General features: G+C 40.4%; 1 protein-coding gene and 1 non-coding gene across 6 annotated transcripts in view; one reads left to right on the top strand and one right to left on the bottom strand.

Annotated features, from left to right (window-relative positions):
• The first annotated feature begins 1,734 nt into the window (after positions 1-1,734).
• Positions 1,735-1,808, top strand: TRNAN-GUU (transfer RNA asparagine (anticodon GUU)). The gene has a single exon. It is a non-coding gene; the product is annotated as a tRNA-Asn (tRNA).
• A 9,934-nt stretch (positions 1,809-11,742) lies between these two features.
• USPL1 (ubiquitin specific peptidase like 1) overlaps positions 11,743-16,179 on the bottom strand; it is a 35,599-nt gene continuing 31,162 nt past the window's right edge. For all 5 annotated transcript variants that reach the window (XM_058547949.1, XM_058547948.1, XM_058547950.1 and 2 more), the window contains one exon: positions 11,743-14,224. In XM_058547949.1, coding sequence (XP_058403932.1) covers positions 12,327-14,224 — 1,898 coding nt within the window. In that variant the 3' untranslated portion in view covers positions 11,743-12,326. The remainder of the gene's footprint in view (positions 14,225-16,179) is intronic.

Below are 16,179 nucleotides of genomic sequence, written 5' to 3'. Positions count from 1 at the left end.
AAATAAATAAAAATTAAAAAAAAAAAAAGAATTGAGAGCAAGGTCTCAAAGAGATATTTGCACACCCATGTTCACTGCAGCATTATTCACAACAACCAAAAGGTGGAAGCAACTGAAGTGTCTATCAACAGCTGAATGGGTAAAGAAAATGTGGTGTATGCATACATACAAGGAATACAGCCCTAAAAAGAGCCCTAAAAAGGAATGAAATTCTGACACATGCTACAACATGGACGAACTTTGAAGACAGTATGCTAAGTGTTACAAGATAGTCACGAAAGTACAAATATTGTATGATTTCACTTAGACGAGGCATGTAAAATAGTCAAATCCATAGAGACAGAAAGTGGAATGGTGGTTGCCAGGGGCTGGGGGAAGAGAGGAAGGAGGAGGTAGTATTTAATGGGTATAGACTAGCAGTTTAGGGAGATGAAAAGGTTCTGGAGATGGATGGTGATGGTTGCACAGCAATGTGAATGTACTTAATGCCACTGAATTGTATGCTTAAAAAACGGGTTAAATGGTGAGGAGGGGGAGGCGCAGTGGGAGGGTCCCTCACAGGTCAAATTGCACGGAACCGTGGAACACGCAGGGCCGGATTGGCTACGTGGAGAGCTACAGTGAATTCCCCGTTCTGCAGGGTGAGAAGAGAGGAGCCGGCCCCAGGTGAGCTCCAGTGATTGGGCTATGCAGAAGGAAAAGCAAAGCCAGGAAGTGCTGTCCTCCTCCTCCTTCTAAGTTAGCACAATGCTAACTCTCCCATCCGCCTCCTTCACAGATCTTGAGGCATCCTGGATTTCAATGGGCTCAATTCAGAAGTCAGGGAAAGAGGGAAGCCTTCCGTGGCCATTTCAAACTTAAAGGCACATCTTCACTGCCACTCCCTTCATAAAGCCCATTCTGCTGTCCCCTAAACCATGCATTCTCAAGCGGAGGCCATATACCCGCACAGGGGGTGAAAATTAGTTATTAGGACGTGAAAAAAATATTACTTTTTATGTACCAAGCACAGATTTACGCACGGCAAAGCCACAGACACACAGTATATTGTGGCATTAACATTCTGTGGTGGGGATGGTAATAAGGGAAAAAAAATGTCTAAGGGGGAGGGTCAATAACACACACACACACACACACACACACACACAGTGGTTGACAAACTGCCCTAAAGTTTGGGTCCAGCAGACGGGGCTCCTCGTCCTTCAAGTCCACACAGCACTTCGTTCTTCTCTCACAGGATTTGCCGTCTTTTGTCCGGCAGGACAGTGTGGGCGACCTCACCCCCTTCCCCATCGGACCAGGGCTGCCGGCGGGCGGCACTTCCGCCGGTCACGGTCGCGGGGGGCAATGGCGCCCCGCACGCGGCCGGCCGGGAGCGCCTTTCCAGCGCTGACTGGGAGGAGCGCCCTCGCGACCCCGGAGCGCCGGGGCGGGAAGGCGGCCCGCCAGCCGCCGGGCCCGGGCGGGACTCCCGAACTCGGGCGAGGCCTGCGCTGCCTGTCCCCAGAGGAGCCCCGCGGCTCCGCCCGAACGTCCGCCCGCCCGCCCCTCCCCGGCGGCCGCGGGCTCAGCGTCTCCCCTGCGGCGCCCACACCGGCTCCGCCGCAGCCTCGGCTCCTCGCGCCGTCTCCTCGGCGCGCTCCTCCGCGGGGCCCGCGCGGCCACGCCCAGGGCGGCGAGGGCCACCGCGGCCGTGAAAATCTGTACACACCGCACCGCCGGATGGGTAGCTGGGTCTCTGTGGCGCAATCGGTTAGCGCGTTCGGCTGTTAACCGAAAGGTTGGTGGTTCGAGCCCACCCAGGGACGACAGTGCTTGTTTTCCTGAGACAATTTCTATATGGATTCGTTTTAAAACTGCAACCATGAGATTTTTAATCGAATACGTGTAAACCGCTACCATGTTTCTAGAACAGAGGAAGACAGTGTTCTCTTAATAAATTTGGCTCCTAACGCGGGTGGATCCAAGGGCAACACTGTTTCTGGACTAGCAGCCCATAATTTGTTCTATTCCTACCATAGATCCAGGAGGAATTTGCACATATGCTTTAGGAGACCCGCCCAAGATTGTTCACCAACAGCACTAATTGTAATGCAAAAACAAAAAAACAATTCCCCACTGACAAGTGAATAAATAAATAGCAATTGTTTCTCTCGAAAATCTGATACCACCAAAAAGCAAATGTAGTTATTCAATATTGCCTTATCTACTGGTAACAGGATTTGAAGAGCCCTGCAGATGAAAACATCAAGAGGAGTCATCTAAAAGTACGTGGAAGCTTAATTATCCTAAGAAATCATTTGCTGAATTAAGCTGTTACAATTTGGGGACATGGACTTGAATTTAAGCAAAGGCATTAATGTTTACTTTAGGTTGCTGACAGAGTTTTCCCTGAAATTAAACTCAAGCAGAAATTGTTTGTGTGGATTCCTGTTAAAGGTCTCACATGACATATTTTCAACTCTGGTCTCACAGAAGACAAATATTTTTTCAAGCAGATGTTTCACATAAAACTTTCTATGAAGATATAGAGAATCACATGATAATATGATAACATGATATAATTCATTTCTGCCAAGATTGAGGTCTCGTGGCAGGTGCTTTGTCTCTGGGATGTACTTATCGTGGATAGAATTTTGAGACCTAGAAGAAGGAATAGTTAACTGTCTCACTAGGCTCTCTCTTAGGGAATGCCTTGGCAAATACTAGCTGATCATTTATTTATCAAATAATTGTTGATAATAAAATGTCCTCTATTGTCTGGTTAGGAGCCCTAACTAGGAGACACAATGTTGCACTTATGGTGACATTCCAGTCAGAGTAACAGGTAGCCCTCAAAAATGTTCTTAGATAAGGGCCTTTCTGATGCTCCTCAGAATTCCAAACTTTTCACCTACACTTAAGAATAGCTTACAGTGGAAACAAGAAAATGATGGGAAATTAGGTCATAAGATCGTTTATACACTGTTCAAATCTAGTCTAACATTTCAAGATGAAGAAGGTATAATATTTGCTATTACTGAAGTTATGGGGATTTAGAAATCATGTCCTTCCACTTTGAAGCTGAGTATGTTTGTACTAGGTTATAAGCTCCTTGAAGGAAGAGACCATTTTCTGTTATTAATGATCATTTTAGATTCCAAAGGATTTCCTTCAGGATACAGTTCAAATTCTTGAGTTTAGCACAGAAGAGCTTTCATGATCCACAGCCTTGTCTCCTACCATGTTCCTGCATGGAACCTGCTAGTGGTTACAAGCACTTACCAGGAGTTCCTTGAATACTGCCTTACACCCCCCAGGTGCCTTTCCCTTTGCCCTCATGTGCCCTTCCCCACCTCCACTCCACATACCTGGGAGTTTCCTTCTCAGGGAAGTCTCTCCTGACGCCACCTCCATCTGATTTAGATGCCCCTCCTCTATGCATCCATTACACCACCCTGAAGCCAGGGAGTTCCTTGTTACCTACACTGGAATAAGAACTCCTTGAGAGTAGGGACCACGTCTTCTTTCACAGTGCTTGCTCATGTAGCACAAGCCTGTCACATAGCATACGCTCAGGACAGAAGCAATCCCTGCCTTCTCAGGGTATGTGGTTAACAGAGATGGATAACAGTCAGATAAAAATGCTTATAATAAAGTGTCAGTATGAGGGCCACAGAAAAACGTTCCCAGGCAGTGAAGGAGGAAGTCAACATAGATAGGCTGGATTGTGTCTTCATGGAGGATTTGAAACAACCCTGAAATGTCCGCACAGGCCAGAAGGCAAGGGAGGGGCATTTAAGGCTGGGGAAATTCAGGACAAGATGAGGAGGTAGGAGATGAGCATAACCGGTATATAGGACAAGTGTACTTAAATAGGATGCAGTGAAAATGTTCTTAGCTTGTGGAAGGGCCCTAAGACCAAGAGATGAGGCTGGACTTTACCCTGCAAGTAAGGGAGTAACTATTACAGGTTTCTGTTTCAGGACATAATGAAATCTATTTTAGGTGGTTGGTCTGGTAACAGTGTCGGGGAAATAAGAGATCAGAGAACACTTAAGATGAAATTATATTTCAAAAGAGAGGCAATGAAGCTCAGGCTAAGGTGGGTATAGAAAGAAGGCATGGATGTAATTCAAGGGAACACTGGACAACATTTAGGAACTGAAACAGGAGGGAGATGTCGAGGATGATGCCTGGTGACCTGGGTTTAGAGCCTGGGTGACCCAGAAAATGGTCATACTATTGCTTGAAATTGGGAAGGGTCTTAAAGAAATCTCAAAATTAGAAAAATTATAAATTGTCCACACTCTCAGCTTACCTTACTTGTGGCTGATTCTCCACCATAGAGTTCATCTAGCACCTTGTCCCAGAAACAGGCTTCATTTTTTTAAGTTTAACTTCATTTTAAGTCAAACTGAATTCATTCAAGATAAACTTTCCAAGAGACTACTTAGGAGTCCATGGAGCCCTGTGAAAATCTAAATGAGAACCTAGGTATCTTCCCAGAATGTGTATGTTCACAGATAAAACTTATTAACAATGTCCAAGGAAGTCACAGACCCTTTGGAGCAGAGTTCTTGGCCCCCAGATTTTGAAGGCCCAGTTTGTATTTTATTTATTCATTTTGTATTCTAATTACTGATAAAGGTCATAAAGTGTGTCAAATCCAAAGTGTTTAGGGAGGAAAATTTACTAAACTGAAGATTTTAAGGTAACACCAAGAACTAGAATAGTCTAATACTACTGACAAGTCAAAAAGAGAAACGATTTTTTTTTTCTGAGCAATTAAGTAGATATATAAAATTAGTAATAAAGGACCTGAGACAAAAAAAGCTGCCTTGAGGTTTTAACACTTAATGCTTTATTGTCGCAATCTGGAATGACTGGATGTGAAGGGCTGTAATATACTGATCCCTTCAGGGTTGCTTCTATAGGGATTTTCACCATCGGCAGATACCAACTTGTATTTCTTTCCTTTAATGACACCCAGCAAAGTATCAAATTTTAGTTACCTCCTCATAGGAATTGAGCCATTTCTCATTGCTTTTCTTTTTTTAGTAAAAACAAGAAAAATTGTCTAAGATGACTCAAACTAGTTATTCCAAAACGAGTAAATCAAATACACTTTAAAATGAGATCCTCAACTACCTTAGTAATAAACTGAGTAGATTATCACAAATTACTATACGTATGTGTGAGCATGATAATTTATTTATACTTAATTGAATAATATATCACTTATACTAGAGAATAGGCTGGTCTGATAATTGGAATTCACTGTAATAAATACTATATACGTGAAAATCTGCAATGGATAAGACTCAATATAGAACCGAGGTTTTAAATATAGAATTTCTCTACTAATTACCAAGTATAGGGATTCTTTACAATAACCACAAGTTCCATAGCCAGGGGGACATCAGTTTACAACTGCAAACATTATGCCATCCCGCTGATTAGGCCTGGTGTACATTGCCTTAGGGCTGGGGGGAGCACTAAATATAGGTGAGTTGTAGAGACACTTGAACTTCCCCAGCATGTTTAGATCATCTCAGCTTCCAAGCCCAGTGGGAAGGCGACAATAAAGAGGAAGCTGGCAAGCTATTAAGTGTCTGCAATAACTAAACAGAAAATGCATTTTCATTGTGAGATTTGAAGTATTTCACAGGAGTCCCTTTTCTCCCGGTGACCTCTTGCTTCTATGGTTATATTTAATCTCCTGATTATTTTAAACTTCTCCAGTACCAGATTTATTGTCATTTAGTTCTTTTTTGCTATCTTGCAGAAGTTAACAAGCACCTTTTCATGGATCTGCTCAACTTAGAAGCATCCTGGTGTCCCTCTCAGCCCTGCTTGCGTCTTCTGTGGCTCCTGAGGGAACACGGGTGGGAGAAAAGGGTGAGGAGGTGCTGGTGGTGAAAAGGGAAAGAGGGCCAGTCACAGACAAGCTCACTGAGCAGGCCTGTTTCAGAGCCCACCAACCGCAGGTGGCTCTTCACTCTTTACCCACAGGAGGAGTTGCCTCTGGAAACTGCTCAGAATGAAGTCATTGGTTTACCATCATTTCTTTGGGATGTTTTCTCTAATCCACCAGATTGATTCTACCATTCCTCTTCTTCCTCCCCTGCCATAACACATACATATTGATCAATGTCTCTTGGCCCCCAGACTCTAAGTTTGGAGAAGCCAGTCCACTTTGTGTTGTTTGCATTTGTGGTACCCAGTAAAACTGTAAGTTAACTAAACTTACTGTGGTAACCATTTCCCAATATATATAAGCCAAACCATTTTGTTGTGCACTTTAAATTTATACAGCGATATATCTCAATTATATCTCACTAAGACTGGAAGAACCAACCCCAAAAACAAAACAAAAAATCTCTAATAAATTGGATCCTCCACTTTGCATACACTTTTTCTGCAGAGTGCATTATTGCAGTAATGTTAACTGGAAGAAAAATCAGCTAAAATTTAATAGACTTTACTCCTAGCATTTTTTTCTTCTGGAAAAATTGGTATTTACACTGTTTGTCATTCTATAATTGATCACTAAATTTTTTCCACATAACCTCAACATACTACAGGAATTAAATGCTTATTAATGAATTTAATATAAAAGATAAGTGAATGGTGTATTCTCCATAGTTAAAGAACAGTTTGGTGATTCAATAAATGGTATTTGAACAAATTTACTATGGGGGAAAAAACCAACTTCAATGCAACACATCAAAACACATTCCAAAAGAATTAAAGATTCATGACAAAGAAAAAAAGAAGGAAAAGAAAAGAAACCTAGTTTCATTAGGAGATTATATGTAAATATTTATATATCTTTTGGGTGGAAATGACCTTGCTATAAGAAACATTATACCAAAAGGAAAAAGACTATAAAATAATGTAAAACTTCTGTCAAACTATTAAAAATGATGGTCAGCTGGAAACCAAAATTGCCACATGACAGTAAAGTTTAATACCTTTATACTTAAGGAGTGGATATAAATTAGTAAGACTCCAATTCAACCACCACAGGACTCAAGGGAGACCCACAGAGCTCCTCGTGCTCCTTATTCAGACACTTGCTCCCACTCTCCCCCTTCAAAAACACTCCCACCTTGCCTCACCTTTCAAACTGCCCAAGAGGGCAATCCCAAGAGGGATGCTATAATTAGAACTCAGGATACTCCAAATTTCTTCTCCCCAAGAGATCATACCCTGCACTTTTGTTTACCTCTGTCACCCTACGAACTCTAAGCCTCCTGGGACATTAAGAGACATTAAGCTCTATGTTTGATCTCTCGAAATCTCCACTCCTACCCAAAACCTTAACCCTGCCACAGTGCCCTCTGGAATGAATCATTTGTCACTGACAGGAACTCCCAGGTCCTCAACTTCTGGAAACAGTCTCTTCCCAGCCCTTGTGCTAAGTGAAATCGGAATATCCTCTCAAGAAACAGCTTCCCCTACAGCCCTGTCAAGTGGTGGCTGTTTTATCTTCCCGGTTTGTTGTTGCTATTTCAACCACTGTTCCCCTCATCTTCCTTTTGTAACTCTCCAGTGCCTTAAGCACAAACCATTCCACTGAACCACCCATACTGCTCCTTTTGCTGTCATCTGCCTTTTCTTGAGGATTTTAGCTCCTGGCTTGCTGTATATTTCTTTCCACCAGGACTCCTACAACCACTTAAATGACTTTGCCTTCCACAAAACTATCCATACACCATCCTGGCCTCTTGGTTCCTTCATCTCCTCACTTTTCATGGTCTTCCCACCCAATCTTGGCCAGGCACTCTCCTTGTCATACTTGAGAACTCATCATCACCAACAACTAACCGCACTGTCTCCAAAAGCTCAATTTCAAGCACACCACTTCCTACCCAGTTTACTTCCTCCACTAATCCCACTCTGCCGTTCTTTGAACAAACTGCCAATCCAGGGAGATCTCCCACCACTTTTTAAATGACCATCACCTGTCCCATGTCTCTACTTTCCTCCTTATCAATCACTATAATAATTTTCTTGCACAAAACTTTAATTCTTTTTCTCCTCTCTCTGTCCCATTTGTCTGACAACATCTCTAACTTTGGCTGACTCCAACTTCCACTTTCTCTCTGTCCTGCACCTCAGCACCAAGCATGATTGGAGAAAAATAAACCACCACCTTAGCTGATCTCAGGTAAATTTATAATAAACCTCTGGTGGGCTCTCAGCACTGCCTAGCGAGCCTACTGCATGTCCCTATTCAATTAGGGACTTTATTAGAGACTAATAATTCAAACTTCTTCCTCAATCCTCAACTCCTCTCAGCTGATAATTGTACTATATCCTTGAGAAAATAATCATGAGACCTTTCTCATTCTCTAATCATCAAATCTCCTAACATCTCTCCCCATATACTTTGTCTTCCCTACTATTAAAACAGGTAAACTCTTCTAGCTCTTAAAATCACACCCTCCTCCTCTCATATACTGGATCCTATCCCTGGAGAAACCTGCTCCTGCAACTGTCCCTTCTCTCATCTACAACATCCATTTGTCTCTCTCCACGGAACATTCAGGTCCACACATAAACATATTACGACATCGCCCTTCTTAAAAACATTAACAAAAACCTTGACTTTACACTCCCTCACCAGACACCAGGCAAATGTTTCAAGAGAATGGGTCTATAGCTGCACTTTCTTACCATGTCTTCTCTCTTGAACCCACTCACCCTTGTTGTCACAGCTCCACTGAACTGTCCTTGCTAAGTTATCGAGGACTGCCCTATTATCAAAGTCAATGGTGAACTCTCAGTCCTCACATTACTCTACTCCTCAGCTGTGTCTGAGAGATCAGCATCAGATCTGACAGAGCAGCATCACTCCCTCCTTCTTAAAAAAGCCTTTCTTCCCTTGATTTTCAGGACACCACACACATCCGGTTTTCTTCTTACTACCTCTTTTGTTCCCCAGAGCTGTTTTTTAACTCCCTAAATGACCCACCCTATATCATGACATTAAATATGATCCATGCATTTATAATTCCTAAATGAGTATCTCCAGTCTCTGCCTCTCTCCTGAGCCCCAGTGTTGCAGATCCATCTTCCTATTAACTATCTCTACTTGGAAGTCTAATAGGAATCTTACACTTAACATATCCAAAATTGAATTGAATTCTTTCGTAAATTAAATTTTTTCCTTCCCAACTCGGTCCCATCTTAGTAAACAGCACAACTCATTTGCTCAGGCAACAAAACCTGGGCTTCATCTTTGACTCTTTCTACCCCACAGCCAACCCATCAGCACATCCTTTGAAATGCAACACCAATCCAACTACTTTTTAACACCCCCACAGCCATCACCCTAGTATAAACTCTAAGGAGGCTGTAATAGACTAGGACTTCTATTCTGACCAACTGTAGTCATTCTCCACATTTCAGTGATCCTTTTAAAACTCAAGACTAGATTATGTTACTCCCTTGCCTGAAACCTTCCAGTGGCTTCCTATTATTCTCAAGCATAGACAAGTCCTCACCACGACTCAGAAAGCATACAAGATCTGGCTTCTGCCAACCTTATCAATCTCATGTTCTAATTCTCCTTCCCTTGCTCACTCTGATCAACCACAATGACCTCTTCCCTGTTCTCAATCATGCCATGCACCTTCGCTCCTCAGGACTTTTGTTCTTCCTGGAATGCCTTTTGTCCACAAAGTTACACGGCCAACTCCATAATTTCATTGAAGTTCCTGCTCAAATGTCACCCACCTCCAAGAACCCTTCGAAGTCCACTCAGTCTAAAATAGTCCTCCCTTTCACTCATCCCTTTTTCCTCCACAGTGCCATCTAATGTTATATAGTCAATCCTCGTTATTCACAGATTCTCTTTGTCAATTTGCCCACTTGCTAAAATTTATTTGTAACCCTACAAATCAACTCACAGTGCTTTCGTGGTCATTTACGGACATGCATAGAGCAGTGAATAATTTGAGTCGTCCGACATGCACCTCAGTTCCCAACTGAGGTCTAACAAGCCAACCTTTAGCCTTTTTGTTTCAACCCTCATATTGTAAACAGATGTTCTTTTTACGGTATATTTAGTGCCACATTTTTCGCTTTTTTGTGCTTTTTGTTGGTGATTTTACTGTTTAAAATGGCCCCAAGTCTAGTGCTAAAAGTGCTGTCTAGTGTTCCTAAGTGCAAGAAGGTGTGACGTGCCTTATGGAGAAAATACATGTGTTAGACAAGCTTCGTTCGGGCATGAATTAGAGTGCTGTTGTGTCTTTAAATAGAAACACATAAAAAACAAGGTTTGTTGTTTGGTTGACAAAAATGTTGTGACCATTTTTGGCCTCAGCTAACCCTGTATTTCCCCTAGGAGCAATGGTTCAGTATTTGGAGCAATGGTTCAGTATTTGCTAATTTAGTGTTCACGGTGACTTTACAGAACAGAACTACCGCAAGTAACAAGAATTGACCGTGTGTATCTCCTATTACCACCTAACATTATATATTTATCTCCTTGTTTAGAAGGCAAACTCCTCAAGGGCACGAATTTCCTTTTTTTTACTGCCTTATCTCTGGGGTTTACAACAGTGCTTGGCACTATGCAGAAATCTAGAAATACACAAATGAATAATTAATAACAAGGATGGAGAAGCAATTCTTCAAAGAACCTCAACTGGCCAGTAAAATTATAGAAAATATTCAACCTCACCAGTAATCACAGAAATGTACACAAGAATAGCCAAAGGTTTTTTTCTTTTTTCTACTTAATGCTACTACCTAGAGTTGGTGAGGGTTCAGGGAAGCCAATCATGCCATCATTGAGACTTTACAAGTGCATATTCTCTGATTCCAATTCCAATTCCAGCAATTTCACTTAATTCCACAGAAAATAAGACCTGGATCTGTGCAAAAATTTACCAACAAGGATAATTGCCACAGCACAATTAACAATAATAAAATGTACAAATCACCTCAAAATCTAAAAAGGTTGGTGAAAGAATGGTAATCCACACAATGTAGTATTATGCAGCTATCTAAAAGTTGTCAAAAACTGTAAGATGAAGAATGCTCATCTTGAGCATTCTAAATGATCATTCTAAATGATCTAAAAACAGATCATACAAATAGGTACAATACAATCTCGTTATTTCTTAAAGTCTATATGCACAAAAATATGAAAATGCTTGCCACCGTTATTACCACTAAATGTTAAGAGGGATGATCCAAAATCTTCTTGGTGTTTTTCTGTTATTTTCCCAGTTTTTCCTTACAATAAACATGCATTACTTTTGTAATCAGAAAAAAAGGAGGGGGTGATTTGGAAGAACATTGGACAAATCAATTACGAATTACTGAGTCCCTGGCAAAGTATTCTACCCCAAGACTGCCACCAACTCAAATCACTACTACAGCAGTGGTGCTGTCTGAGCATCCAAACGTTAAGTAACGCTCCAGAGGTGGAACATCGGTTGGTAAGTTCAGCACTTGTAACTGCTGTAGTAACCACTCTACTCAATCCCAGTTCTACAACTTACTAGCTCTGTGCTGTTTCTTTACCTGTTAAATGCGATAAATGTATCTTGCTCATGGGAATGTTGAGGTTTAAATGAATTAATGTTTTATATATAACAAAACCCAACATATAGCAAGCCTTATAAGCACTTTCATTATTTTCCCCCAAAACAAAACTGTTGGATGATGTCCCACTTTGTTACAGAAATAAATGTCCAGGGGAGAAAGATGGCATTTATGATAATGTAAACTCTTTGCACATCAACACAAAAAATAGATTACTTTTGCCTGTTACAGATCATTTATTGATCACTTAACATTACTCAAAGTTCTAGTTACAAGCTTTCCTGTCGTCCTTTCTAAGGAGAGAAAATGGAGACAAGTTGTATGGAGAAAGTTTACATTCCACAGCACTCTATTGGTATAAGAAACATGCTTAGGCTCTTATAGGAGACCAGAGAACCATAGCAAAAGTCATGCATTCGCATACCCTATACAGTGACTTATATTTGTATAAACTAGTGTTTTTCCTGAACCAATGTAACCAAAATTTAAAATGTAGAACTTTAATGTACTCAACTGTACAAACTGACAAAACTAGACACTACTTTTCATTTTTAACATTCTGAAATCCTTATTCTCCCACAAGTACAAAATGAAGCCAACAAGAACAAATTCCTGATCATTTTAATTTGTAAAACAGATTACATGTTTTATGAGCAGAACCAAAGCTAAAACCTTCAGTAGCTTACATTTTATTCATGACAAGGCCAGTGTATAAACACTACCTAAAAACATAGTAAGTTTTTCCAACAGCAATAATAAATATTAAAAGAGTTAATAATCACTCAACAACTCTCAAAAAGATATTCATCAAAATGAGGTAAGTCTAATGTGTCATTTGCTAAAGAATTTAATGCTGAAGTGGAAAAAAACTCATCAAAAATATCAGTCTTCATGGAACTTTCCAAGTTCAATGTTCTAATGCAGGCATTATTTGTTAGTAAGTCCGGCTGAACTTCACATTGATTTTTCTTGGTGGGGCTGCAATAATTGTGGTCCTGTCTCAGATGTGTGTTTTGGGGAATATCGTTTAATTCACTAGATACTGGTGCTGGGATATGGTTATCTCCCATTTCTAAATACCTAAAGTCAGCCTCCCCATTTTCCGAGAGCTCTGTTGAAACAACATTTGTAGGAGATAATAATTCTGCTAAAATTTCTTCATGAGTTTGACTACTGTACGAGGAAATACCAGGAACTGTGGTGCACCCAGATTTATTATCAGCCATATCAATTTGATATTGTAATTCTTTTAACAAGTCTTCTATTGATTCACAATCATTTGGAGATCCACAATGGGACCCATGTTCTAAATTTTCACCTGGAAGTGTTCCATTTTGGGGGGAAGACATGAGAGCAGCTAATTTCTTCTTTTTTGCCTTAAGTTTTTTAAGAAGTTTTAGACGAAGTTTATGAATCTGACCCTCAACTGAGTCTCCATGGTTTGCTGAAGAAACACCACTTTCACTTCCATAAGAATTGTGGTGGAGGTAAGCTCCATATGAGGTGTTTTCACATTTCTTCAAAACTTCCGAATCTCCAGTAACATGAGCGTGTAGATGAGAAGCCGGGCTACCTGACGATGGAAGACTTGGTGGAGGGTTACTAACTGGAAGAGGCTTACTTGCACACCTATGAACTTTCTTGGATGTCCGGTTAGCCTTTTGATTTGTACCTTTAGTTTTAAAGCCACCAAAATTACTCGCCCCCTTAACTGAAGGCTGCAAATCAGTTATAGTGTTTCTATTATGAGCTGAAACACAAGGTGGCATAAAAGAAGCACCCTTGCTTAATAAGCCTTTAACCCAACTTCCCACAAATGGTTTCTTCTGATTTTCTTTCAGAGATGGATTCTGTAATGACTTAGCTGTTATGGTCTGAGAAAATGCTGTAGTTTCTTTTTTCTTCAAATTAGATACCTGAGATGTAACAAGTTGTTCTGGTTTTAATTTCTCGGTTTTTGGTGAAAAGAATTTTAATGGAGCGTCTCTCTCTAGGGCAACTGTACTCTCAAATTCTACTGACTTTCCTCCCTGTATAGCATCAGTAACATGAACATTATTCACAGAGTTAGTAATTACAGTATCTTCTGTATTCAGCTGTACTGATTGCATTTTCGTATTTACAACTTGAGATGGAAAGCTTAAATCCACAAACTGGTCTTGGGTAAGCTTCTCCTTACATGGAGGTGATACTAAAGAAGCCGTTAGTGACACATGCCATTGCAAAGTACTTGTTTTGACAACTTCTGCATTTTCTGCCACAGGTTTATTTTCTAATAGGCAACCTTTGGGGTTAACCTGTATTTCTTCAAGTGTCAAAGGTAAAATATTATTGTCAACCAAATCTTTTGGACCTAAAAGTAAATGATGTTCATGAGCTACAGCTTCATCCTGTGAAAGAGTATTAGGAGCAACTGACATATTTGTGGGGTGAGTGCCCAAGGATGTTTCCCCTGAGGCAGCATCACCCACAGAACACAATGCTGGAGATACTTGTTTCTCATCACTGAAAGCAGGCTGATCATTAGGCTTTTTAAGTGAAAGGCAGGCAGATGCTTTATCTGTCATTTGAGATGTTTTCCTTTCCCAAATAACTATATGTATCTCTGAAGCAGGAACTTCAAATTTCTCATACCTTTCAGAACACGAACCTTTTAAGTCATCACATTCCAGCCAACTTCCTGGGGGATGGGGAAAGAAAGCCAAAGAGGTTAGACATTCAAAAACCACCCTCCTAGGTTAACTTTCTTCTGGCCTTTTTTACTGCTATATCACTGAATATCCATCAGAGGAGAACACTGAAAACATGGCCTTATCCTTATGTCACCATTTTCCTCTGCCAAATGTTAAAGTCCTTATTTGGATAACAAAAGTTATGGACTAACATCTAGAAGTTTGGAAAACTGAGGTAGTTTTTACTCTTTCCTAAAATATCCATAAAAATTAAGACAGAAATATATATAACTTTTGGGACCTCAAATACAGTATTACCTAATTTATCTAACAACATCAGAAAACAGACTAAGTTTTTCCAGATATATGAATTTTCAAGATAAATGAAGCTTGTTACCTCAAGTACCAACATTTGTTGCAATTCTTATTCTATTTCTTTTTTTGGCTAAAAAAAAAAAAAAGGCTTAGGTACCTAGGTGTCTTATTTTATTTCTGAGCTTCTGTTTTCTCATTTGTTAAGTGGGAATGAGGTGATGGATGACGAAAAGGTTAACCCCCCTCTACAGACAGAAAAAACCCAAACACGACCATTCACTAAGTTTATGTGGATACACCCTTATAAACTACCTGGACCCACTACTTTTATTCTATACCCATTAAAACTTTGAGAATCTTTTGTTTGCCTAGGTCAGTGGTTCTCTATCACACATGCACATTAGAATCACCTGATTAGTATTTAGGCCCCATCCCCAGACACTGATTCATTGGTCTAGTGGAGAGCCAGGACATTTTTTACAAGCTAACCATATGCTTTTTATATGCTGTCAGGGTTAGAAACCATCTAACCTCTTCTACCTGAAGAAGATTTTTCATTCCCTGGAATGCAATATAAAATTAAAATAAGTTTCTTAGTTTTTTTTACATTACTGAGAACCACTTCCCTCCAATTCTGAAGTAAGGTAAGACTTTAAGGTAATAATTATATTTATAATGTGAGTTTCAGTTTGCTATGTGCTTTTATAACACATTATTGTGTCATCCATCCAAACCATCCCCAGGAGGAAAATATCAAATGTGAAAACTGTTCAACCAATAGAAAATTAAAAAATAGAAAGTACTGGGCCGGCCTGGTGGCACAGTGGTTAAGTTTGTGCGCTCCACTTCAGTAGCCTGGGGTTCAGGGGTTCGGATCCTGGCCACGGACCTACACACCGCTCCATCAAGCCATGCGGTGGTGGTGTCCCACATATAAAGTAGAGGAAGACTGGCACAGATGTTAACTCAGGGACAATCTTCCTCAAGCAAAAAGAGGAAGACTGGCAACAGATGTTAGCTCAGGGCCAATCTTCCTCACCAAAAAAAAAAAAGGAAAATATCAAAGTGACCCCTTACCAATGGCCTCATCTAACCAATGGCCTGATCTAACGCTTTAAGGGGACTGGGTTATCTTGTCTAAGACAAAGTGAATACTGTGAGAAAAACAAACTTAATAGTAAACCACATTAGATAAACGGAAGGGGAAAAAAATTAGCAAAATTCATGAGTCATACTATTTAACCCTCTCATGAAAAGTTTAATTATTTAAATAAAGGCTTTACCTTGACTGTAGCTGTCAGCAAACTATGGATTTCAGATATTCTATTTCACGGTGAGAGAAGGCTACATAGTGTGTAATGTCTAATAGTCCTAGATATTTACTTTTATTTATATTACTAACAACTGCAAACTAAGCAAAATGTTTAATTTTTGTTCTTCCTCGATTAAAAACCTTCAGTACAGTGCATGTTCTTTTTTTTTATTTTATCTTTTTTTTTGTAAGGAAGATCAGCCCTGAGCTAACATCCATGCCAATCCTCCTCTTTTTGCTGAGGAAGACCAGCTCTGAGCTAACATCCACCGCCAATCCTCCTCCTTTTTTTCCCCTTTTCGCCCCAAAGCCCCAGTAGATATTGTACGTCATAGT

The sequence above is a fragment of the Diceros bicornis genome, chromosome 9 (assembly GCF_020826845.1).
Source record: "Diceros bicornis minor isolate mBicDic1 chromosome 9, mDicBic1.mat.cur, whole genome shotgun sequence".
Taxonomy (NCBI): Eukaryota; Metazoa; Chordata; class Mammalia; order Perissodactyla; family Rhinocerotidae; genus Diceros; species Diceros bicornis.
This window is presented reverse-complemented; position numbering and strand designations above follow the sequence as displayed.